Here is a 25,113-nt window from a genome sequence, read left to right on the forward strand (position 1 = left end):
ACGCACACACGGACAGACAGACACACATGAAGTTGTGTATGCAATCCCATACGTAATGTCTGTATAAGTTCATCCAATACCACATCATGAAAGAATAAACACACACACGATGAAAACCACAGACTGGCCATATATATGGTTGCTGCAAATTGAAGCAAGAAAACTACTACAATTTGTGTAAGAGACTAAAAATCATGATTTCTGACTGAAATAGGACATCACCAAATCAAGAATACATGCTGGCTAGCAGTTTTAAAGAGCAAGAAAACAAAATTATCATAAGTTTGAGGTAATGATGGCAAATGTTCAGGAATGGGAAGAAATATTATTTAAAAATGAGCATTTATCTAAATTATCAACTGTGAAAAGCTAGTGTATATTTACAAGACAATGATGGAAAAAAAAATTTGCACAACTATATAATATGTCAAAACCACTTTCTTAAATCACACAAAATATGCTTCAACTTTAAGATTGCAGTTATATATATCATATAAGCATATGTTTGAATAATGTGGAGATACTTGGCCTTAAACCTTTCATAGCATATAGTTAAGATAGGCAGTTAATAAACAGTATGCATACACATCTTATTTTCTTCTTTTCTGTGTCTTTCCAAGATAGCATAGTTATAAACACCTGTTCGAAAAAAGGGTTAATACGAGTAACATACCAACACAAAACTATAGGGTGCATTCATACTTCATTCAAAACGTTGATCTGTTTAAGAGAATACCCACAGATGTACCCGACATATATCTAAATAGTTCTTAATTATCATAGCATACTGTTATTGGGAGTTATATTTTGAGAAAATGTGCTTGGAATTGTTAGAAGTTATCTGTTACATATCCTCTTGTCCAATCATGTGTTAACAAAATGTTACATTCAAACTTTTAAGAGAAGTGTGAAAATAGAGCCAAGATAAGCACATCAACCATGTTTGGAGCCCAGCGTAGCCTGGGTTGGCACGATAATTTTTTTTTGTTCATTTTAAAACCGGTTTCAAAATGATTTTAACGCAATGTATTACAGTCCTGAGCAGAGCCCTTACACAGATCAATGCATATTAAAAGTTAAGTATGAATGCGCCCCTTTGAAAATGTGAGTTTAGGGTGTATTATGATGAATAGATGGATGAGAAGGAAGGATTCCCCGCCAGGCCCTGTTCACATGCAGCCACAGCCTACGATTCAAAGAAAGTGCTAAAAGTGGCCAGATTAATTCATTAAAAGGCGTAAATCAAGCAGAAAAATAACAAGTCAACAACAACTTAAATAATGAAGTGATTGGTTAGCTGTTAATTATTAAATCATACTGACCAGTCTGAGCTTCATCTACACGATCGATCATCAAATTGGCAAATCAGAGAGAAGTGGGTAAATACAGCAGTTTCAAAGAACAAAGGGCTAATTTAGTTCCATTTGAAATCTATCTCATCTTATAATCAATCTCGACCAAAACTTAAAAAAGAGACTTTTTATATGACCAGTGCAACGATATTGCATGTACGATGCATGCATCTTTCTCAAAAGAGGGGGTAAAAAGAGAAATTGACTATGCTGGCTGTAGGAAACATGGTTGCCTTCTCTGACATGCGCCAATTTGATTGTCCATCAAAACATTGCATTCAATTGTCCAATCAAACTTCATTTCAAACAAACTTGACTAAAACCTCACGCAGCACAGAATTTTGAAAGACACGGTTTTTTTTATTTTCTTGATCTTCATTCATTCTCATTTATTCAACTGTTTTCCTTTTTTTTTAGGTCAACTACAAAATCTTTTACAAAGATAACGTCATCTTCCCAACTGCTATCATGAAATAAATTCATCCAATGTTTTCACCCCCAAACCTAAATTGTACTTTCCCATATATATAGATATATATACATCATATAACCTGTCCAATGTACGATATCTCACAAGGCCACATTAAACAGTAAAACACATGAAATATTGTTCTTTGAAAAGTGTAACAAAAGTAGGAATTCTAACAAGAGAAAAATAGCACTAAAATTTAAAATGATCCCCTCTACTCCCATACAATCTACTTCCATGTATATTCCCCGACTAAAAAAAAAACTTTCTTAAATCATACAAAATATATTTCAAAATATGCATGCATGCATCATACATAAAAAATATTAACCTCACCCCCCCTCCCCAAATATGAATAAATATATCTCCTTATAGAGATATACTGATTTATCACAAGAAAATATAACAAATAAACATACCATGCTTAAATATACATATATTGTGCTGAAGATAGTAGAAAAATACAAAATTGGTCCCACATATACATAATTCATCTTAATACAAAAATATGCTTAACATCATTTTCATAATCAAGTCACAAGTTACTAAAGCCCCTCTAAGGAATTGCTTTAAAAATCACACAATCATTCTGTCCACATGAAGAGTTTAAAATCTGTTATAAGCTTTTATCAAAATGTCAAGATTAAATATAGCACACTTTTGGCATGTATTTAAATATTTAAGGTTTTGATAATAAATATGTACAATGTAAAAGAAATCTTTGTCCATTTTGGTGCAAGTGCACTAAACCGAACATGCTAGCACACACTAATCTAATAATGACGATTACTTGGTTTTCTCTGAACTAATACAGATTTCTGAATCACTTAACACAACTCTTAAACAAATTCCAGCGAGATTGAGAAATCGCACCATATGAAACTACAAACAACAACATTTCAGGATCAAAGCCTGACAACCAACCAACAAAAATGAAAGTTTTAGTGATGTATGTATTAATGTTGGTGAACCTGAAATAAAAGATAATTAGTGTTATGAGGAGAAATAAAATGGAATTATTAGAATGATGCATTCCCCTTCATCTCGGCACCTAAGGATACTGGTGAGGAAAAAAACTGAAGTTTAATAACCAAATAAAGAAATGAAAAAATAAATAAAACTGTAAATATAAAAAATGGTTTCCATCGCTAATTTGAATTAAATATAGAGTCACAAATTGCATGAATAATACCATGGTCACATTTGCTCTATGGCGGCCGTACGGCGAGTCATAAACAGCCGTTTTAATAATGTTAATTCAAACCACCTGTATGCAGCTGGTACAAAATATGTTAAAACGGCTGTTTTCAACTCGCCGTACGGCCGTCGTAGAGCAAATGTGACCAAGGTATGAGGACATTTCTATTCCTAATTATTGATGCTGAGTTCAAGAATCAACTCCTGGGGCCCCCGTGATATAAAGCCTAGCGATTAATCGTAGGGCTGGTTTCTATGATTGATTGCATTGAGTATCGTGTATGATCAGTCACTAAAATCAGCTCCACAATGAATCGCTCTAAAAGCTTTATGATACTGGCCCCAGGATGTTGATTTCACAAAGCGACACTTGCACTCTTGCTCATGAAATCAACATTCATACCTCATGTGCCACTAAGTTTTCATGACTCCAGGGGGGTGTTTCACAAAGATTTAAGTACGACTTAGAGTCGCACTTAAATGGAGACATGCACATTGCATGCAACGCGCAATCTTATTGATCAATACGCTGTTGTGCGCGTCTTCTTTGCATGATCTAACAAATGCAGCCATGCCTTTTCTACAGCACTCAACTAGGCATGTAAGTGTGACTTCAAGTCATACTTGAATATTTGTGAAACACTTCCCAGCCATGATATATTTCAAAGGAACAGGCTGCTAGGCAAAAGTATGAACCCGCAATTTTCCCACACTGCATCTTTTGTCAATGGCTTTGCCGATCTCCAATTTATTAATTTTACATGACTCGGAAGTATTAGGAAAAAGAAAAGACGCTGTGTGGAGAAAAAAGAAAGCCGAGAACTGTGTCCCAAGTGAGATCCGACTTTTGTCAAGCTACCTTAATTGAGAAATACATCAAGATCTTGCGACTTATCCTTTTATTTAATGCTGCAAAGGTGTTCGTGACTATTTCATTTTGGAAGTCAAAATCAATCATTTTAAAGATTGAAAATAGGGGAGGAAAAGAAAAATATTCCTTCTTCATTTTGAGACTGACAAAAGGTTCATCACCAGGGACGCTTTGGACAATCCTCTATCATTAAAAATTATAATTTTATTCTCATTTCAATCAACATGCTTTGATAAATCACATTTTTTCGAGATTGAAGATGCCTTTCAAATTCAAAACATAAATTTGAAAGCCGAGGAGTTGAATCTGATTAAAAAAGGAAAAAAAAAGAACTGAACTTTCAAAGGGTCCCTGGCAATGATTCTCTCCTTTCAGTCTTTGGGGGCTTGAAAAAAAAAATGGGAATGAAAATACAACATCAATTCAATCTAATTGGACTGATGCTAACTACAAAACACTTAAAAATTAAATCCAAAAATGGATTGAAGAGACTAACCTCTTGGATCAAGCATTGCCCTCTGGTAAGGATGATCCCTGATGGCTCGTCGTAGCTTGGGTGCTATACCTGCTATCATGGGGGTATATGGGGGAGGTCAAAGGTCATCATGCACAGGGGGGAATCCACCAATCACAGCCGAGCACCAGTGTTAGTCCATTTAGTCAGAATTTTTTTTTTAAGTTAGGTCAATTTTTATCCATAATATTCCAAAACAAACAGGGCAAGTTGTTGGGATGGATTATATTTTTTTTAAGTAGGATTAAAAAGGAAATAAAATAAATTGGTTAGACAACTGGTATGACATTTAAATGTATTAAGAAAAAATTAAGGTACTTGTTATCCATGTGAGTGAGGTGGTATTAAATACTTTATTGCATCGTCTTTATTGCTTCGCGTTAATGTGATTTAAAACTCTATTGATTAGGAAATTAGTCAATAAAACTTTATTCTATTAAAAAAAAACTAGATATCAAACATGTCTGATTGTACTAGGGAACGTATTGAATGGTATATTCATAAATTAGTCGTCTTTACTGGCAAAGATTTAAAGTGAATACGTAATTCTACATTTTTTGCAAACATGTGAGTTGCTTTCTTTTAGTTTAAAAAAAATCATAAAAATTACAAAATTTATCGTCCATAGCTATCATATTCTTTTTGTACATACTGAAAAATTTGAGTTGTATTTTTCATTCATGAGTAAAAAAATTCAAGAAATACAAATATATAATTTTTCAAGGTTTTCAAACGTGGACTTGTTTTCAAAATGCAATGGAAAGAAATAAAACAATATTTTTCTTTAAAAAGTTTTTATTATTGAAAGACTGCCTAATATATTTAAATTCATACATTCATTCAAGTTGCTATTATTTCCATGGCATACAAACGACCACTGCATTACTATAAATAATGTTAATAATATCAAACTTGAGAAAGCACATTCACTAATATTCATCTATTCAAAAACACTATAAAAATACATGAACAATAACGAGTTGATACCACATCAAAATTGTATGTTCTCTCAAAGAAAACAAACTGTGATATATTTGTATAGGATTAATGTTTCCACTTGTTTGTAAAAAAACAACAGATATCACACACTGAAATGTCATATGGTCTCACACACTTTTTCCGCACCAGAGCATCCAGTAATAGAAAATAAGGTTTCTATTTTTTTCAAAATTTCTCTGTAAAAATCTCATCTTCATAATAATAATAATAATCAGATCAGGGTCAATATTTGAAACCAATACCTCCTTATTTTTCAACTCTTACTCGTCAACCTCTCTCTCTCTCTCTCTCTCACTTTCACTTATAGAGGATCATAAATATAATACAAATTTAAACCAATTGGTTTAATAAATATGTCCATGATTCTCAAAAATCGTTTCATTTCTTGGTCTATTTTCTTAGAAATGATGCCAATAACTGAAACCAAGTTTCTGTTATCAACTGACGATGTTTATGAAATTTTACTTCCTGTATGGGCCAGTACTGAAAGACTTTTTTTTTTAAAAGGCCAAGAAGGGAACGATCCAGCTATGAAATGTGTGCCCTATCTATATAACTATTCTCTCGATCAAATTACAGACATAAATATTGCCAAAAAAATATGAAGGAATGATGTATCTGAAATCTGTTTGGTCAGCCTCTGCTCAACAAATTTACGAAGACTTGTATCCCATGAAAAGTTTGGTGAAGCTCTGGGGAGCGTTTCATCAACATTTTTGTCTGACAAGTTGTCAGATCTGGCAACTTCCCTTGATTCTGATTGGCCGAGAGGTACTGTTACTATGGTAATTGTGGGATAAAACAGGATATATGTCGGATAAAATCCTTTCATGAAACGGTCCCCAGAGCAGCTGGCATTTGCCAATAAAAAAACCACCCATTTCTATAAAATAGGTGTATTATGAGATATTGCTTAACCAAAGTCTTCAAGAGATTGATAGGAGCTAGGGGTAATACCGCCAGAGCTAAGGGGTACTACCACCGGAGCTAGGGGTAAGCCCATGGCACCCGCTTGGTGGAGAGAACCTAATGTACCGCAGCCATGAACATACCAAGTGAACCATCTGAAATTGTAGGTGGGTACTCCAACATGGTCGGCGTGAAGGCATACTGTTGGTAGGGGTCCAGGGGCATGAGGATATTGGAGCCGTCGTGGGAGTGCATCATGGTGGTGGGCGCCGCCTGGACTCCGCCCAGCCCGTTGACCATGGTGGTAGCGGCCATGCGGGGGAGGAGCTGCGGTGCCAGTATGTGCGCCTGGGCGGCTGGCGTGGGCGATCTCATCGGCTGGGGTACTAAGGCACCGGCTGGAGCTGGCAATGCTCTGGGTGAGGCTGCAAGAAAAGATGTGGAGAGCGTTTCATAGAGCTGTGATTTTCACTGACAACATCAGTCTACTATAAAGGTAATGAGATCAGGATTTCAGAAGCTTATAATAGGATTTCTGTCTCATGAACTAAAGCAACACCAACGGATATAGCGCATGTTATATAGAGTACCAAATCGATGTCAGTTGCCATGGTGTCATGGTGGCCTGGTTCTAAACAAATGAACCCACCAAATGGAAGCTTATGTTTCTCTTAGGAGAAAATGACTGCTATCGGAATTTGATCGCTTGCAACCTATTTTTCAGATGAGCCAATGTGTACAGACGATCATCAGCTGCAACTCTGTTTAGAACCAGCCTGCCATGTCACCATGTCAACTGACGTCACACTTCGGTACTCTTATTTTCCCCAAGAAAGGATCACCAGTCCTATGCAGAGTTTACTTGTAACTTTTAAAAACATCTTTACGAAACACCCACCTGGAAACTAAAAAAAAAAGATGCCCTGGAAAATCCTCATTCTTGCAAATGTTAAAGCTTATCCAAGTTGTGAAAAGTATCCCCGAAAGTAAAGATATATATTTTGCATGCAATACTTACGAAGTGGTGTGGCAGCAATACTCGTTTGAATTTTGTTTGTGTTATCTCTATACGTTCCTTTTATCAATGCTAACTCTACTAATTGCCTCTTCTTGAGTTCATCCTCGCCTTCAGCCTGTAAAAGAGAAAGAAAGAGAGAGAGAAAAAAAATATTATCAAGGGGTAGGAAATGGGATGTAATACCTTTCTGGTGATTTTGTGATTTTGATATGTAAAAGCTAAAGCTAAGCATTTGTGATTGCAGCAAATAAGTGATGATTTCATGAGAGAGTCTTACTGTCACCATATCATTCATTGTACCTGTAGATCTATATCAATCTAGCTCATTAAACCAAATTCTGTGAAAATATGAATGTGAGCTGAAAATATAATGAAAGTGAAGATCACCGACACAGAAAAGCACATGTGGAACAAGGTATAAAATTACCAGTGCGTGGAAAAATATGACACTCGGCTTGAATGCCATTCCTTTTCCTTCATTTCTCAATGGTTACACTTTTAACCAAAATCATTTGAAACATATTTTTTTCTTAAACATCTGAGTGGTCATTTTATTGACTTCTATTTGATCTAATGTTTAGGCTTTACTGCAACTGGCAGCAATGTTGTATCTAATCAGTAACTTACATAATCTATGAACCTACACATTATATTTAACTTGGTACTTTGCCTGTGGAGTAAAACATCACATTTCTATGTCTGAACAGATCTCCTTGGGGTATAAAATCATCAACATTATTTTTCTCAAATCAAAATTTCTGAGCTACTGCCTTCTGTCCAACAAGCTTTTAGTACACTCCAAATTACGCTCACGGCTAATTATGAAAGATTGATATTTAAATGCACGGCAAGGCTCGTCACAACGGCGGACATTTGTCACATGATGCTGGTAATTATTAGAATGAGAGAATGTTCAGTTCCTTTCACTCGAGACAATGAACGACTCTTCCACAATGGAAACTTATGTAGTCAATTAATAACGGGCAGGGGAATAATGTTCATGCAATCTTTAATGGTAATTTACACTAATTGGATTGAACCGGTAGATAATGATAACATTGAATAGAAAGGAAATGAGAAATAGAGAGTGGATGAGAAATGACGTTATAATGAATATGTAACCAATAATGAAACTGAACATTAGTAAAGGGTTTATTTTCTTGAATTTCTTCATATCGATCACACAAGTCTACCATCTCAAAAACTCTGATTGAAAATGGCCTAATCACTTATGTACAAGTAGATTAATCTAAAATATGAAATTTGAATTTTAAACTGAAGCTTTAATCTATTAAGACATGAGTTATCTAAAAAACCCTGTTATCATCAGCCTTTCCTTGACCTGCAGAAAAACTTCATCTACACCCCGCAGAATGTGTAGGTTAAAAGTGTAATACTCTCACCCAAAATACCATAACAGACCAACAACAATATCCAAGGCCCTGGTAAAATTAATACAATGCTGCCCTCTTGTGTTTGAACATTACACAATGCTTCTCACATGAAGGTTAAAGGGAGCCTGTCTCAGCAGTGAAAAGGGTGTGGTTCGTTATAGCATTTTTTTTGGTTTATGTTTAATGCTTTAATGTAGGTGGCCTTACTTCAATTGAAGCAATATGATTTCTTTTGATATGATTTATATAAAAATGTCATATCCAAGAGTATATTTTTTATACTAGTTTCACCAGAGATGCAAACTAAACCAAGTTAATCAAATTCCTTTCAAACCCTCTTATTCTGGCAATTTTACATCACATTTTCTGGCACTGTGTAGTCTGTGATGCAATATATGGAACAAAGGAAATGCTTGTACCATGATGGAATTTTAATGTAATCTATCAAGTATCTTATGAAATTTGGGAAACTTTTTTCAGGTTCATTTTCTTTAAAAGAATAATATAAATTTAATTACGTGCAATGTCCGAGTAATCTTCAAATTATTTGTAATATGCGAAGATTCATTGCCTATCATTTACTACAAATAGGAATGAATACCACTATTTCTTCAATTTTGAATGTCTGTTTGGTTAAACCTTATGCAGTTTCATTTTGTTCAATATCGCTTGCAATGTTCAAGTTACCTTCAAATTCTTTGTAATATTTGAAGATTCACTGGTAATCTTCATCGTTTTTTTTTATACCAATAATGGCTATCCTTCAAAGAGTTCTTCAGCGAATCAACAACATTATACATCTTCTCTTTGCAAGTTATGTCACAAACAGGCTAAAATCTCTTGCCTTTCACAAAAAAGTCATTCAATCATTATAAATGGAGTAAAATTGAAAGGAACGTCCTCTACAAGAACCCTATAATTTCAAAATAAGCCTGGTTAACTACATCTTGAAGACTTGCATGAATGCAGTGATTATTTTTGTGTCCAGGGTTGGTTATTGTAAGAGGGGTGAATTAAAAAGGACGCTTACATAACTTTTCTTTCACTCCATGAGGTTTCAAAGGAGTTTTTATACCATGTGGTTTCTTTAATATGCATCCTTCAGACAGGCATGAAACTGTGTGTATAAAGTCAATAGAATACCAGGCATCGGGGAAGAAACTGTGAAAGAGCCAAAATATTTATGCTAATTTGTTAAAAAATAGCAGTTGACTACCAAAAAATTCTTCGATGTCAGACCAGATTTCATTTTTTTTGTAGCAAGAACAAACACATTAAAAGACATCACTTGTATGTGCATTTTTAAACAATTTGGTAAGAATTGGCGGGTTAAACATTTTACAGTGAAGCATTTAGTGCGCCAAATTTGAATATCGTGAAAAAAGATGTTGGGAGCTTGACTTTGTTGCACCTTGTTCGGAACAGCCAAATGCTCTGTCAGCCCTGGTCAAACCGGATCAATATACCTCTTTGCCCGGGTAAAATGCTTTCACATCTCCCACAAAATTATCTACTTCAATAATTGTGATGTATCCATCTACTTTTGGTCTTTAAAAAAAAAGAAGTTGTTTGATGGAAAAGGGGTGTAAGAGAAAGATGAAGGAAGCCCTAAAATACCAGAATGCCCAAAGCACTGATCTCTACCAAACAAGGCGTTCTGTCATGTAGTTCACTGAAAATATAATGCACCATAGTTGTTTTGAAAGAAGATACAATACAGAGGGGAAGAGGTGGGGTGGGGGGGGGGGAAAAGAAAGGAGAAAGGGGGATAACCTTCAAGTACTAAAGGAGAAGACTTATTGAATTTCATTGCATTCCTAAACAAATATCCATACTTTCAGGGTTACTGATCATGTCTATTCCACCCCCTTCAAAAACCAACCACAATTGTTCCCCCAGCAAAAGAATAGAAGGGCTCCTTTTAGCCTTTCTAAAGGGCCCTGTTTCGGAGTCTCTTTGGTCCTATTTGTGAAGAAGTCTTTGGCAGGATCATCCCCCTCCCACTCACCCATTCAAAGTGTGAGCTGGCCAATGGAAAGAGAGAAAGAAATCAATAGACTGATACAATGGACAGAGAAGGGGGGGGGGGGGCTGGGAAGAAGAGTAAGAGTGAACAAAAAATAAGCCCAATCAGAAACATAATGTGTGAAGTTGTACAGGATGACAACTATTTTCAGACCTGCAAAACCCTTACAACCAAGAAATATGAAGGTACAAATTACTAAGAAATTTGCAGAATCAACATTCTTGAATTTCCAATTCAATCCTGCAAAATATTATTCACAAAAACAGCAACGTACAAGTTATCCCCCCCCCCCATAGGAATATTCTTATATTAGATAGGAACATTTGCCAGTTACATAATTTGTATAGATAAGAAAAAAAAACAAGGTGGGAGGGGGGGGGGGCGACTTCAAAATAAGTTATCATGTTTGATAAAGAAAACAAATAATGAAAACTACTAAAATAAAAAGCAATTTTTAGTTAATTCAATCTATACACCTCTCTTGTTTTTATCCCACAGATTCTTCCGTACCCTTCCATTATTAAAACATACTCTGTCCAACTTTTCCCACTTTCATTCCACTTTCCAATTTTCTTTACACCCATCACTTAATCACTACCCGTACATTTTTTCAAGCCTCTCCTGTCTCTGGAGAGAAATCCCCCGATAATTATCCCCGATCAGCGTCATAAAAGCAGATATGTAAAGAGCTTATCAAAATGCGTCGCCTGTAATGGGGAGGATTTGCAGAATGTAGAGCGGGTTAGTTTCAGCTTGCCAGCACTGCTCACAGCTTTTCAAATAATAATTACAAAAAAATAAAATAAAGAAAAGAAAAGGGGGGAAAAAGCATAGGATATTGAAACCTGGGGCTTATGAAAGTTGTTCCTATGAATTTCAATATTTGCTCACTTCCAATTTCCTAAGTAGGCTAAGTTGTTGTGAGAGATAACTCTTATATTTGGACTACGATAAAGTCAATGACCTAGTAGTCGAGATGTATAAGTTGCAGGGGGAGGAGGATTCTTAAAAGGGGTTTGAATCCATGAAAGTTTCATGCTGGAGAATACGAGGCCAGTGAATCCCAGTCCAAGTCCATCTTTAGAATACAAATCTGGAGTTTTTGAGAAATTCATCATTATGAAATATATAGATGCCTGCATGTTATATTCATAAAGGTCCTTCATGAAGGAAAAAAAACAGCAGCTAATAAGAATACAGATATGCATGTATATTGAACTGTTAAGAATACTCCCACTGTATTGTCAAAGACTTATCAAACCATAAGAAATAGCCAATGTCAGAGAATGTAATGAATACATGGCATCAGATGGTTATTACTAGTATTGCTGTTTTTCTTCAGCCCCCCCCCCCCCTCTCTCTCTCTCTCTATCACATCCATCTACCACATCTTTACTTTTCTATAATATGAAACAGATAATCTAGATAATTATTCGGGACCCCGCCATTGTGAGCTCCATGATTAGAGTAACTAGTAAGTATCTGCTAAAACCCATAACCTCGTTGTGAGCCATTGAGGTATAGAAATCTAACAAAAGGACGAAAGTATGAGGTATTCAATGAACTAAACCTCATCAGTGATTTATGGGTTTAGATGCTATTTGGGGCTACTTTCACACATCTTTTGAAAGTCAAGATTTCCACAAAAAAGAATAGCTTGCTCTTTGAAAGTCAGGAATGACAATAGTCTGATTAGGCACTCTGAATGATTTTCTTAACTTTCTATGCTGTATTAGTTTCTATGATAATAGTTCAAAGGGTTGAAAGGTTGCTTGGAACTTCTGAAAGGTATAGACTTACTTGATTTGAGTAGGTTGTGTATAAACTAGACTTTGCATAGCTTCGAACTGTAAGATGTAGAGGTGCAGTCCATCTACACAGACGGAGCAAATAACTTGACTGTAACTCGTCTTAAAACACTTTTAGGTTTTAAGATCTGCAATGTCTGCATAGTGCTCCGAGACAGTGCCAAGACTTTATGTGACTTACAAACCCATATTTCTTTTATGCAGGCAGGGAGTATATCACAAAAACTAACATCAATCATATCATAACTGTCAATATCAACCTTTAGCAGGTTCGCAATCCTAAGCCATAATTCATTTATTGATATCAAGACATCGTTAATAACCAAAGCAATATAAAACTATCACGTAGCATCTCTAAGGAGTTATTAACACTTGCCTGATCTTAAAAAAAAAAACCCACTTAATTTGTAGAACTTAACCCGAGTCCAAAATACACCATGAATGCAACATATAGGGGCACTATGCATGAAAATTTGAGAACCATTTCAGGCAGATAAATAATTCAATTATCTACCATCACATGCAGATATACATCTAATTATTGACAGAAGTGTTATTTTGTGGATTTACAACCACTCGGAAAAGATAAAATTTCCCTTAATTATGAGCCAGTAATGTAAGTTTCACAGTCATACAGTATAGAAATGAAGTGCATTTTTCTCTCAAGTTCTAAAGCGGGATCATAATTTGCTTTTTAACTGAAAGTATCCGAGGGACTTTGGACAAATCCTTGCAATAATTCTTGTTTCAAAAACATTAAACTACAGGTATCTTCCATTCAGAGGTATCATAAGTATTCTGCTTGGTTAATTTTCAATTGGTCCAACTACCAACTCATCTACTATCATTTGGTCTTCCATCATTTTGTCCACTATCCACACGGTCTAATTGCCATATCGTCCACTCACCATTTCAACTAATAACCAGATGGTCCAATAGCCAGTTAGCCCATATACCGTTTGGTCTAATTGGACTCGGTGTTAATTGGATGAAATGAATGAAAATAAAAAGGGCATGACTATTAGACCAACGGGTTATCAGATGAAAATGTCATAGACGAACTGTGATTAGACCAAATGGTTAATAGGCGAAATGTTGATGGACAGAATGGCATTAGACTAAATGAAGGTAGACCATACGATGGGTGGACGAGTTGGAAATAGACGAATAGGCAAATTTACCTCCACTTTTACACTGGGAAAGAGAGGAGGTCTTTTTAATTGGGGCGGGTGTGGAAGCTTTTCTGGATGATTTTACCCTCATCATATAAATCGGTGAAGCCACTCCTTCATACTCCGGATTCCTGGGGAATGATTCATGAGGAATCTCGTCACTCATTTTTACGAACACACTTCTGCTCTCAGCCAATCGGATGCAAGGATTTCAGTAGCTTATAACAGTTTCCAGTGAAGATCACCACCTTTTTGCTCCGTGAAATGCTTCCCTTGCATCATAACCCCCCATGAGACAACAACAACCCAAAATAATTGCCTTCAAATCATCCAAGACAAACCAGCAGCGAAATAAAAAGCCCGGAGATTTAGGGATGGTAATTGCTGAAATCGAAGCGCCAGTTTACATTACCCGATACCATGGGTGTTTGTGTATATTGTCAACTGCTCCTTCAAGAGACAGTTTACGTTAGAGGTGTCGGGCAGGGTCAGAGCGAGGATGAAACGCAGGAGCGAGGAGTTGGCAAAGGGAAGTGTTTTTGTTCACACACTCACATAAGGTCATGCTTATTATTTGTTGTGGTGTTTGTGTGTACATCATTCAAACCATCTCCAAATGAGAAGGATAAGAGAGAAATGTGCAATTATCCTACTCACGTAAAGGACCAATTCCATTTGCATAATTCTTAAAACCTGCAAGTGACTGTCTGACTTGTTTGTAACCTCTGAATATATTACAAAAGATTAATTGATCTACTCTTCTATCCAGGGCAGCAGAAAACGTAAAAATGATTGATATTCATGAAAAAAATGCTTGTAACCACTTTCATTTAGGGACAAATAAAAGCTATTTATCATTTCATCTATATTGATTATCACTTGTAATGTCCCATTCGAAAGATAACCTCACTTTACTATTGTCTGCTAGGAAACCATCTATTCTCATTTGACATTTCAAACAGTCATCGTTAACAATACTTCAATATATCACTGTGTCCACAACCGAAGTTGTTTTTACACATCAAAGAAAACAAGGACGAGTTTTCAGTCAAATAGCCGCAACCCCAGTACATGTTTTTGCTTCTCCATCAGAACGTGCTCCCCTCACAAAACATATTCTGGAATAACACCACCACAAGGCTTCTCTCATCATGTTTTCACACGACAATTCAAAAACCTTCAACAAACAGCCAAGATGCAAATGGAAAGCCTGATGTCGGTCCAGGTAAACACTTTGCATGGCCATCAAAAGACAATCCTATGCTAATGTTCAATGGAGCAGAAAAGTAGAATATCATCAAGAATTGATTGTTGTCGATTCCAAGAATAGGAACTATAGCGGGATCTTCAGTTCTCCAGACATCCCCGGAGACATTTTTTGTTACAATTCTTGAACAAAATAGCAGGTTATCTGGATAAAGGATCAGAAAAGGGGCAGAATAAAATGGTTTTAGCATTTAACAGGAACCAGGAGAAAAGGCTACAAATACTATTTAAAAAAATGTGTCTCAATGGGAAAATGACTATTTCATCAGGGAATGTTCAAATCTGTCAAATGCAAATAGGCAACCCTTGTGTTCACCTTTAGTTTTAAAAGAATAGGGCCTACACCTTTGCTGATAATGGTTTGCTTTAACATGGCTTCATGCGTCTGTTGCCGTTAAAAGACTGCTATACATGTATGAGAAGCTTCTATGCTGAATCATTGAGAATTAAAATGTGAAGTTGCCAACCCAATGCAACTCGTGCAGTGAAATATTTATCAAGGAGCCCCCATACAACAGCAGCGGGTGAACGAGGGAGTCCGAAGCAGTTTCACTTTCAAGAGCGGGTGGATTCAAAATGCATGCTATTCCCCGTCATCGGTGTAAAATAAGCATGTGGGAGAGATATTTGGCAAACAAACAGAGAGTATATCGGCAGGAGGGTATTACAGTTTCGTGAGGAGAGTGGAAAGTGATCAGGAGAAAGCCGGAATCCAGCGATAATTCCTGAATAGACCCAGAGCCCATAGGGATACCAGGTTGCAAGGGACAAGGACGTAAAGGGGAAGCTCATCCTGATGCGAAGTAGGAACTGTAGGATTCAATAAAACAGACAAATTTGAGCAGAATATGGTGAAAGTTAGATGAAACATCCTCAGTGAATAAAAGGGAGTTATTTGTTCTCTTTTTTACTTTGAACTTGTGATGTCACAAGCAAACAAGTGCACCATATATCATGTAATATGTGAGAAGTTCAGGATTTGGGGTTGGAGTGTAATACAATGCGATGAATGCAACAACGGCAATCTATTCTGCAGCAAAACAATTTCATGTTTCAAATCTTTTGATGTAACACAAGTGCATGTAACTTGCAGTTGTTCCTCCTCAAAAAAGAATATCACTATTTGGAGATTCTCAAGAGGGCATTGGTTCTAACCCCAGAACATGAGATCATTTCAGACGACAGTTACGCTGCTTATGCATCTCAAATTGAATTCAGAAGATCTTCAACATTCAAGCACCCCTGTCTGCCCATCCCACAAGAACACATTCAGTCAATTCAGTTAAAAAGCCACAAAAACCTCTTGATATTCGGATAAAAAACAAAGTTCTTGAGGCAAGATTTAGGAATAAATAAATTTTCAGCTCTCAAAACTTTTACTTTGACACCATCTTAGTCATAGCTAAGCCTACTTCTGTCCCGAGGGCAGTTTCATAGAGCTGTTTGTACAGAAAGTTATTAATGACTTCACGCAAGACTGGGACTCTTTCTTGTGGTAAGTGAAATATCCCTGTTGCGGACTGAACACCTTAGATCATGTTTCAGTCGTTCGTAAAGTCGTTAATAACTTTCCAAACAGTTTTATGAAACACCATCCTGGTATATTTCCCAAGGTGCCAAGAGAAAACAGCGTACATGTAAAGAACCACTTATGAACAGGGTTCGGTATCACATGTCAGTATGGGCTCTCCTACTTGACGCTCACCCGCATCAGCCCAGCGTCACCATCAAACTCCTCAAAGATACCCGCTGCACTACGCAAGAGATAGGATGGTATTAAAGAGAAACCAGATTTTTGTTAAAATGATACTCTCATAGCATTCCTATCCTCTGCCAACCATATCATGAATTCTTAAAAAAAAAGTTCCATCTTCCTGACTTTGACTGGTCTGCGATTCCCTATACACCTACTTCGGACACCAAACCAGACAGACAAGAGAGACGATGTCTGCTTACAGTTGCATTGTTTTACAAGTTAGGTAACAGCCACACTGGTGATAAAAGCTCCAGACAGACCAAGACTATTACCTTAATTGCTAATGATATAAGTTCGGTTCATTTGGAGTCAGTTTTGTTGGTGCGACTAGGGTATTAATCAATGTTCATTATCAAGATTCAAAACAGCAATCATACAGTACCTTTTGCAACCTTTACTAATCATTAAGAGACAGGATTTGTAGGTGACAACCAAGCCTTGAAATAAGCATTTGTGAGACGGGGGCAATTTTTTTTTCAAATTGCCCCCGGCTCACGGGCTTTTTACAGGAACCGGGGGCAATTTTCTGGAACCAGGGGCAATTTTAAAAAATATGTATATAACGGTGAACCACACCGCAAATTTGTTTATAGTAAGCGCAGTTCCTGCAATTTTTTAATTAGTACATGAATAGCATATGCTAAGTATTAGGCTTATTCAAACATTTAAGAAATCAGATTTAAATGTTTAAGTGTTTTGACACCCTCACTCCACATCCCCTTTACAACCACACACACTTATTTATTTTTCGTCTTTAATGAAACATGACCAATGAACCCCCCCCCCAAAAAAAGAAATCCAAATAAATGAATAAAATAAAAATTAAAAAAGAGAGAGAGATGGAGAAAGAGAGAATTCAGATCAAATAATAAATTTAGAAAAAAAAATTTAAGGTTTTTTTATGGTTTGAATCACGGGAGTGGGTGAGTGTTTGTGTGTGATTGTGGCTGTGAGGTGCACTTGGATTGCATATAAATTATGTTAAAGAAATTTAGAAACGAAATAAATAACTCAGTCTATTCAAATTCCAGCACATAGCCACAGGCTATGTACATGTATTGTAGGTTCACGTACCTTAAGTTTTTCACAAGTTATTTGAAAACGCAGATCTCCACAGAAAATGCCTTTCATTCTGGGAGAGTCTGAATTCGGTGAAAATGTATTCATTAATAACTTAAATATTCATCACAATGAAGAAATAAAGTTTTTTGACAGTTTTCAAAAATTAACATGAAATCTAAACTCTATCTCAAACGGAAAATCACCATCACTTAGGCCATTACTGATAGAATTCTCACCCAGAGCTCTGGCAGACAACATGAGCTCAAAACTGGCTTGCTAACACCACACTCAACTGCACGCGGCGTCCTCCTATTTTTTTTTAGATGGAGCCTTGTTTGATTATTTATTGTCTGATATTTACCCCTCTCCAGGAAAGAAATTAAAAAGCTACAATTCACAACTATAAACTAAGTTATTTTGGATTATTAAGGCTCCGTTTTGACAAGCAAGGTCGGCGGCGGTGAGGATAAAAGACTTGCACATCGTATGTGCTGCTGTGAACAGGGATTTATCTCCTGTGATGTGCAATTCGAATCACTATATCACAGAATTGTGATATCCCAACTGGAAATGTGTGCATTAGAAATTGCACATGGTGAAGTATGGAAAACCGCTACCGGAAGAACGCGCGCACATGTATTACAGGAGAAAAAAAGACGGACGTAGCTCACTTTTTATGGTACAGAAAAAAGACACACTTGGCGATTTTAAACTGTGTTTATCGTAAATTGAAAGTTATTTGATTTTGGCTTTACAGATATTTAAATTACATGTATGGTATGGCTTCACTGCTCACTCACGGCGGGCGCAATTACTTGGAAAATATTTGCGCCCGGTCGTCAAAATTTTGTTGATTTGGGGGCTTCATGGGCGCAATTGATGGCGTTATGAGCGCGAATTTGCGCTCAGCGCCCGCTTATTTCAAGGCTTGGTGACAACCTTTACTAATAAATAGACAGGATTTGAAGGAGAGTTCTATTAGAGTGACACAAATCTGAACAAGGCTTGCATAAGGAAAATATAAAAGAAAAACAACTTCCTGTGTCTTGATAGAAGATAATAGGCCTACCAGGAAGATTCTTCAGAACTGACTAGCGACTCGAGTGCTACCGTTGCTGCTAAGGAGACTTGGCATGGTATCACATCACAAGGTGATTACTGCACTGAACTTGGTCTATTAAAAAGAAATTATTCCCTACTATTCACTTGATTCTGATAAGGGCCACAAAAAATGAAAGGAAACATCAGTGAAATTTGGGTAAAATGTAGAAAAGTTTGAGCAAGATATGTGACATCATTGCCAATATCTCTCTAAGGAAGGGTTTCCACTTTCTTATTCATCTGAATAAAACATCACTTATGAAATATTCACACTGATCATTTCAGAGGCATTGGAACAAAGCTGTATTTCACAAAACTTGTCCAAAAATCAATTTGCGAATACTGGTACTGAAAGAGATATATTTTATTGGCTGACAAGAAATGGGTCGCAGAAACTGAAACACTTGATGAAAGAATTCTTCAAGATTCATATCTCGGTAATTCAGTTATCTCGGCAAAGGTATCCCCATAAAGATACATGTAAATGTGTTAGGAGAGTGATTATATCATAAAGAATTAGTCTGACGGGAGTGTTTTCATGAAAGAAGCTCTTTCAAATGACTTCCCATTAGGCCATTCAATCTTCTAATAAAAGTAACCCATCTGAAAAGGTGAGCATCCCTGCACAAGGTAGGTTGTGCATTGGTAAAGAATATCCCCAAGCAAATCATCGCTCCAATGGAGCTAACGGCCGCACTGCAATGCTTCCTACCTTCTACCTGCCATTGGAATTCAATTTGGCTGTATTTAGCCCAGATAGATTGATTCCCTCAGAGAATGGTGGGTTAGTGTTCCTTTTCTATGTTTGTGGCTATCGCAATTCCATCCTGAAGGGGCAAAAAAGTGAGGAAGCTAGGACGTGCCGGGTGACATTTCTCGATAACAGGAAGAGGGAGATATCTATACGACAGGGTGGTAAAACAAATGGATGCGACATGTATCTAGGATAGAAACTATATTCCACACTCCTAGGGACTCAGCAATGCACAAAGAAGCATGCACATGAAATCCTAGTCCAGAAAGTAACAATAGATGAATATGCAAATTGATTACAATAGATGAATATGCAAATTGAAGATGGTCAAACTGATCTTACAGACACCCCTGTATAAAATCCATCTGTTTGGAAATTGCCATGAAGATGAAACTGTACTGGTACTACTGCATTATGGTTTAGTGGATCTCTCTCCCCAGGTTCATTCAATCACAGGGTTGTGGGTTCAAATCCTCGCTTTGACACATTTTTCCTTCAGCAAGATATTTACGCATTGTGCTGCACTCAACCCAGGTGTAGTGAATGGTTACCAGGCAGGATTCATTCCTTGAATGCATATAGCACTGGAAAATTGCTGCTTGAGCTAATTCAAGTCAGGTATACTCATATCACTTCTGCTCATTAGAGGACAAGTCCACCCCAACAAAAACTTGATTTGAATAAAAAGAGAAAAATTCAACAAGCATAACACTGAAAATTTCATCAAAATCAGATGTAAAATAAGAAAGTTATGGCATTTTAAAGTTTCGCTTCATTTCACAAAACAGTTATATGCACATCTCGGTCGGTATGCAAATGAGGAACTGATGACATCACTCACCCACTATTTCTTTTGTATTTTATTATATGAAATATGAAATATTTTCATTTTCTCATCATTGTCATGTGAAATGAAGTTTCATTCCTCCATGAACACGTGGAATTCCATTATTTTAACATTTTGTGCTTCAGGCAAGGAGGTCCTAATCGTCAAATTCGTAAAAATTGAAATATTGTATAATTCAAACAATAAAAAACAAGAAATAGTGAGTGAGTGACATCATCGACACTCTCTCATTTGGATGTAACTGGCTCGTTCATATAACTATTTTATTGAAATTAAGCGAAATTTAAGATGTCATAACTTTCTTACTTTACATAGGATTTTGATGAAATTTTCAGCATTGTGCTTGTCTGATTTTTCTCTATTGATTCAAATCAACACTTTTCTGAGGTAGACTTGACCTTTAAATGGAGATTCCCAGTCTGTAAAAGCCATCATTTATTGCACCAGCATTATAGTAAAGGCTTACTATTCCATTTTATTTGAAGCCACCACGTCTTAAAGTTTTTGAAAATTTTAATGGCAAACTGATCTTGATATGAAATAGTAAAAATCAGCTTAGCTCAACCATTAAAAAAAATCACTGTATCTTCACAACGATGTCAACATAACAAAACAAGTTTTATTGTTCTGTTATGCTTGAATAAGAAAAAGAACTATTACATCCCGAGGCAGAAGATAAAAATAACTTGAAGTGATAAGTGTAAAATGCTCACAATATATTTGACTCTCAAAGATCTCAAATATCTTCAGTCCCATCCATTAACTTTCCTGTACCACATCAAATGAAGACTGATGACACTTCTCTTATTCGTCAAGTTGTGCGGTTTGTTGAACGACCATCTTTGGTGGTTTTCCCTCAAATCACTCAATGGTAATATGAGATGCTTTCAATCCATACAGCTTGGTCATTCTCCTTTTTTCTATGTCTTCATTTCCTTACTTTCTCAACTAAGCAATTAATCAGAAAGGCTTCCATTAGTATCACAAAGTGTCTCGGCAAGACTTGTCAGCCTTATATGGTCATTGTGTTTACTGTTCATAGTGCCGTACTGGGATTAACACTTTAGAAAAACAATCATTTTACACATTTTGAGGTTTGATTCAGTAAATGGGATGAACCAGGAAATATGTCAGATGCCAGCAAAAATGATGCAGCATACTCCATTTTCTTATCTATATAAGTCTTCACAAAATCAATTTCTGATGTTTATTTGGCTGAATTCAACATTTCTGTTGAACAATATCTCTTAAGCCCTTCTAATTTATTTCTTTATGAACATATTCAATTCATCACATGATCAGATTAATTGACAGAGGTCTAGTTTTAACCGACCATAATCCCCCTTTTTTTTAACTGGAGGTCATTTTTTAGCAAGGGAATGGCTGGATCTGTGAAGATTAATGAGTCAATACTTTGGGACAATAAATTGAAAAGCAAATTCAAGCCAGCATTAAATCATGCTCATTATTTCTTGCAATTCCTATTTATTTCTTTCTTTTGCATGAAAACAAGACTAAAATCCTGGCACAAGCCATCTAAAGCAATTAATGGTTCATGCTTTTCATTTCACCAAATGTTTCAAAAGCAGGTGTGGTTCAGCCAATCACACTAAAACAATAAATGGGGGATCTGTGGATGCTGTGAGATGGCAAAACACAATGGAAAAATACTAGCCAACATTTAACACGATTGTTTTGAACAATTGTGTGATGATTTGATCATAAGAATATTTACATCTGTTACATCAATTTAATATTTGGACGGTGAATATTTTTCTTATTTTATAGAAAAATTAGAGGGAAATTGTAATATAATTTTTCATGACAAATGAAGAATGTCTCCACCCTAGAAACCCATAATCAGATTTAAAAAACAATAGAGCCTATTACTGAAATGATCTTGAAATGTTTGAGTATATAGACAATGTAAATACATTCTACAATCGAGCTAAGGGCATTAAGCACACTGGTATTACCAAGCACAGGCAATTAGCTATTGCTTAATTGTTTAAAACAGTACAATTCTTAGTTTTAGGTATTTCATCCTTATTTACCATTCTGTGAAGGACAATAAAATAAAACTCCTCCCAAGAATAAAATTATTTCCATTTCTTTCCCAGAGTTCAATGCAGCTGTGTAAACTTTGACCTCCTGCCAATGTGTGCCATTTCAAACCAGTGGAAATAACTTGGCAGTGAAGCGGGGGCCCTCTGATTGGTCGATGGCCCTAATTACATTCCCTGGCTCGGCAGGATGCGCTGACCTACTGGAGGTAAGGGGGAGCTACCTTGGGAAATCAAATCCATTTATTTCTTTACGAAGAAAAAAAAAAAATGGAGCTCAAACCAAAATACCCTCGCACGACAGGGAGCCAATTTGATGGGAACAAAATTGGTAGATCTCGAAACTCTGACACCAGTGAGAAAGGTACTGTGAACACCTCAAGGTATTTCATTTTTTTGTTTCTTCTTTATAAAACGAGAACATGGGAGTTCTCTCGGCATGCTATCTGTAAGTAAAGCAGTGCTAAAAAGGTAGTGAACCCCAACAGATTGCACTCCTTCACGAAGAGTGTTAATGTAGACAAAGACACTACAATGTCCGGCGAGCCTTGAATTTTGTTGAAAAACAAACTTGATAGAAAGCATTATCTTATCACCTGACTTTAAAATTACATAGGTGTATCTAAAAGATAGCGGAACCTGAACACTTTTAAATATGTTCGTTTTCTGGGGAGGATCACTAACTTTTAACTAGATCAGTGAAACTTTCATAACCCCCCCCTCAAAAAAACAAACAAAACTGATGGTTCAACTAGTAATACTTAACTTGACTCTAATAAAATAAACATTGATGAGTTGGGGCTGTTCTATTGCACTATCCATACATGATAGTTCTCCACTTAAAAAAGTTATTCAATTTGGCGGAAAAACAAATCATAGGGCCTAATTTGACAAAGGAAATGGAGTAGAATTCTTTTTTTCACAGAATTTATCTTTAGAGCCATTTTCAGAATATTGTCCATTACATTAAAGAGAAATTCCAGTAGGTGCAGTTAACACTGATTTCATGAGAAAGTCTGTAAAACAAGGCTTCATTGCCAGTATATCATCGAGGATCTAGATCTGGTACAGTTACATTAACTGGACTTTGTGAAATCTTGAAATCTACGCTGAAAAATGTTCACACCGAAAATCCCCAACACAGATAAGCGCACGTGGGACAATGTATAATTATTGCTTAGGGCGTCGGGCCCGACGCCCTACCCGAATCCCGTGCTTATTTGCTGATTTCTCAGCAATTACACAATTTCTTCCAGAATCCTTTGGCACATGCGTTTTATTTATACAAACAGACACTTTAGTGGTCATTTCATTGGATTCTGTACGAACTCATTTTGATATCGTTACCAAAACTAGCATTTACCTTTAAGTAAGGTCCCAACATTAGTAAGGCCCTACTCTGTATACACCTAAGACTTCAGAATCCCTCATATTCCTTTCATATTTTTGCATAATGCCATCAGAACTAAACCTGCATGCCTTCAGCTATTTGCAAGCAAAACAGCAAGTCCCTATAATTCTTGTTTCCAAGTGGTATGTAATAGGGTTAAAACAACCTCCTTCTTCCATGATGACAATAAATCACGCATCAAGTTGAAGTTGAAGAAATATTCCGGCCAGACAGGACTGTCATATTTTAAGACAATGGGCTACAGGAAGGGCGTGTTCATACAACAGAAAACAAAGAGATAAATGCATAACTATAAACCGAGTGGGTGGGTACTTTCATACCGACCCAATCACAAGAATACCAGTAAATTACCACATCTCATTGGTTGCCTTCTGACCCACTCACTAACCAAAAAACTTGTAAATTCATGGGAACTTGTTCATGTCTCAAGTACCAAAAAATTTTTGCATTCACACCCACCAGACCCTTATGGGAAGTTGCTGCGGTTATGAGCTTGTGCAGTATGAGCTGAGTACAGCAGACGAGGTGTACGCTTTCAAAATCGCGAGCTCAGTTACCAACCCCAAGTATTTCAAGTATATTTACATATTCAGAAAGCAATATCAAAGTGAGAAAACCATTGGGGAAACCCCCCAAAATTTCTTTTAATCATTTTAATTCTAAATTTTGCCTATATATATATTTAATAGATTTTAGATCATGTTTTTTTTTTATTTCATTAAATAATGAATTAAAAATTTGAAAAAATTAATATTCCTATTAAGATACGAACCTAAATTCAATTAAGCCTGTAAAGATACACCATTAGCTAATGGAAAAGTATGATATTATTTTTTCTAAAAATGTAAAGGCTTTGGATTATATGTGAACAAAACCTCAACCAAGGCCTCTTCCCAGCTGCGCAAGTCATTGCTGACCAACAAACAAAATATACATCTCCTAAAATGGTATCGTTTACCTCTTCCCTAAAAGAAAAAAAATACATACATGTACAGAGAGCCCAGCCTATTCTAATGGCACATATCATTGTTCTGCCTTCAGGACACATGGTTAGGAAACCAAGAGATATTTGTATTGCATTAAAACTCATGTGAATGTCATTGTATATTAATGTCATATATAGT

General features: G+C 36.2%; 1 protein-coding gene across 1 annotated transcript; it reads right to left on the bottom strand.

Moving 5' to 3' along the window:
• Window positions 1-3,150: 3,150 nt before the first annotated feature.
• On the bottom strand, window positions 3,151-7,445 carry LOC121413918. Its single transcript, XM_041606922.1, has 3 exons — window positions 7,330-7,445; window positions 6,455-6,736; window positions 3,151-4,457 (listed from the first exon to the last, which is right to left on the bottom strand). The coding sequence occupies exons 2-3, from the start codon at window positions 6,684-6,686 to the stop codon at window positions 4,381-4,383; spliced, it is 309 nt and encodes a 102-aa protein (XP_041462856.1). The 5' UTR covers window positions 6,687-6,736; window positions 7,330-7,445; the 3' UTR covers window positions 3,151-4,380.
• Window positions 7,446-25,113: the final 17,668 nt, after the last annotated feature.

This window comes from Lytechinus variegatus, chromosome 4 (genome assembly GCF_018143015.1).
Source record: "Lytechinus variegatus isolate NC3 chromosome 4, Lvar_3.0, whole genome shotgun sequence".
NCBI classification, from domain to species: Eukaryota; Metazoa; Echinodermata; class Echinoidea; order Temnopleuroida; family Toxopneustidae; genus Lytechinus; species Lytechinus variegatus.

What these genes read in the sequence shown, in the direction of transcription:
- LOC121413918 (XM_041606922.1), bottom strand. Translation starts at nt 6,686, where the DNA reads ATGAGATCGCCCACGCCAGCCGCCCAGGCGCACATACTGGCACCGCAG. An exon ending in AATTTCAGATGGTTCACTTG is followed by an intron (nt 4,458 to 6,454) that starts GTATGTTCATGG and finishes CCCCCATGATAG; the next exon opens with CAGGTATAGCACCCAAGCTA.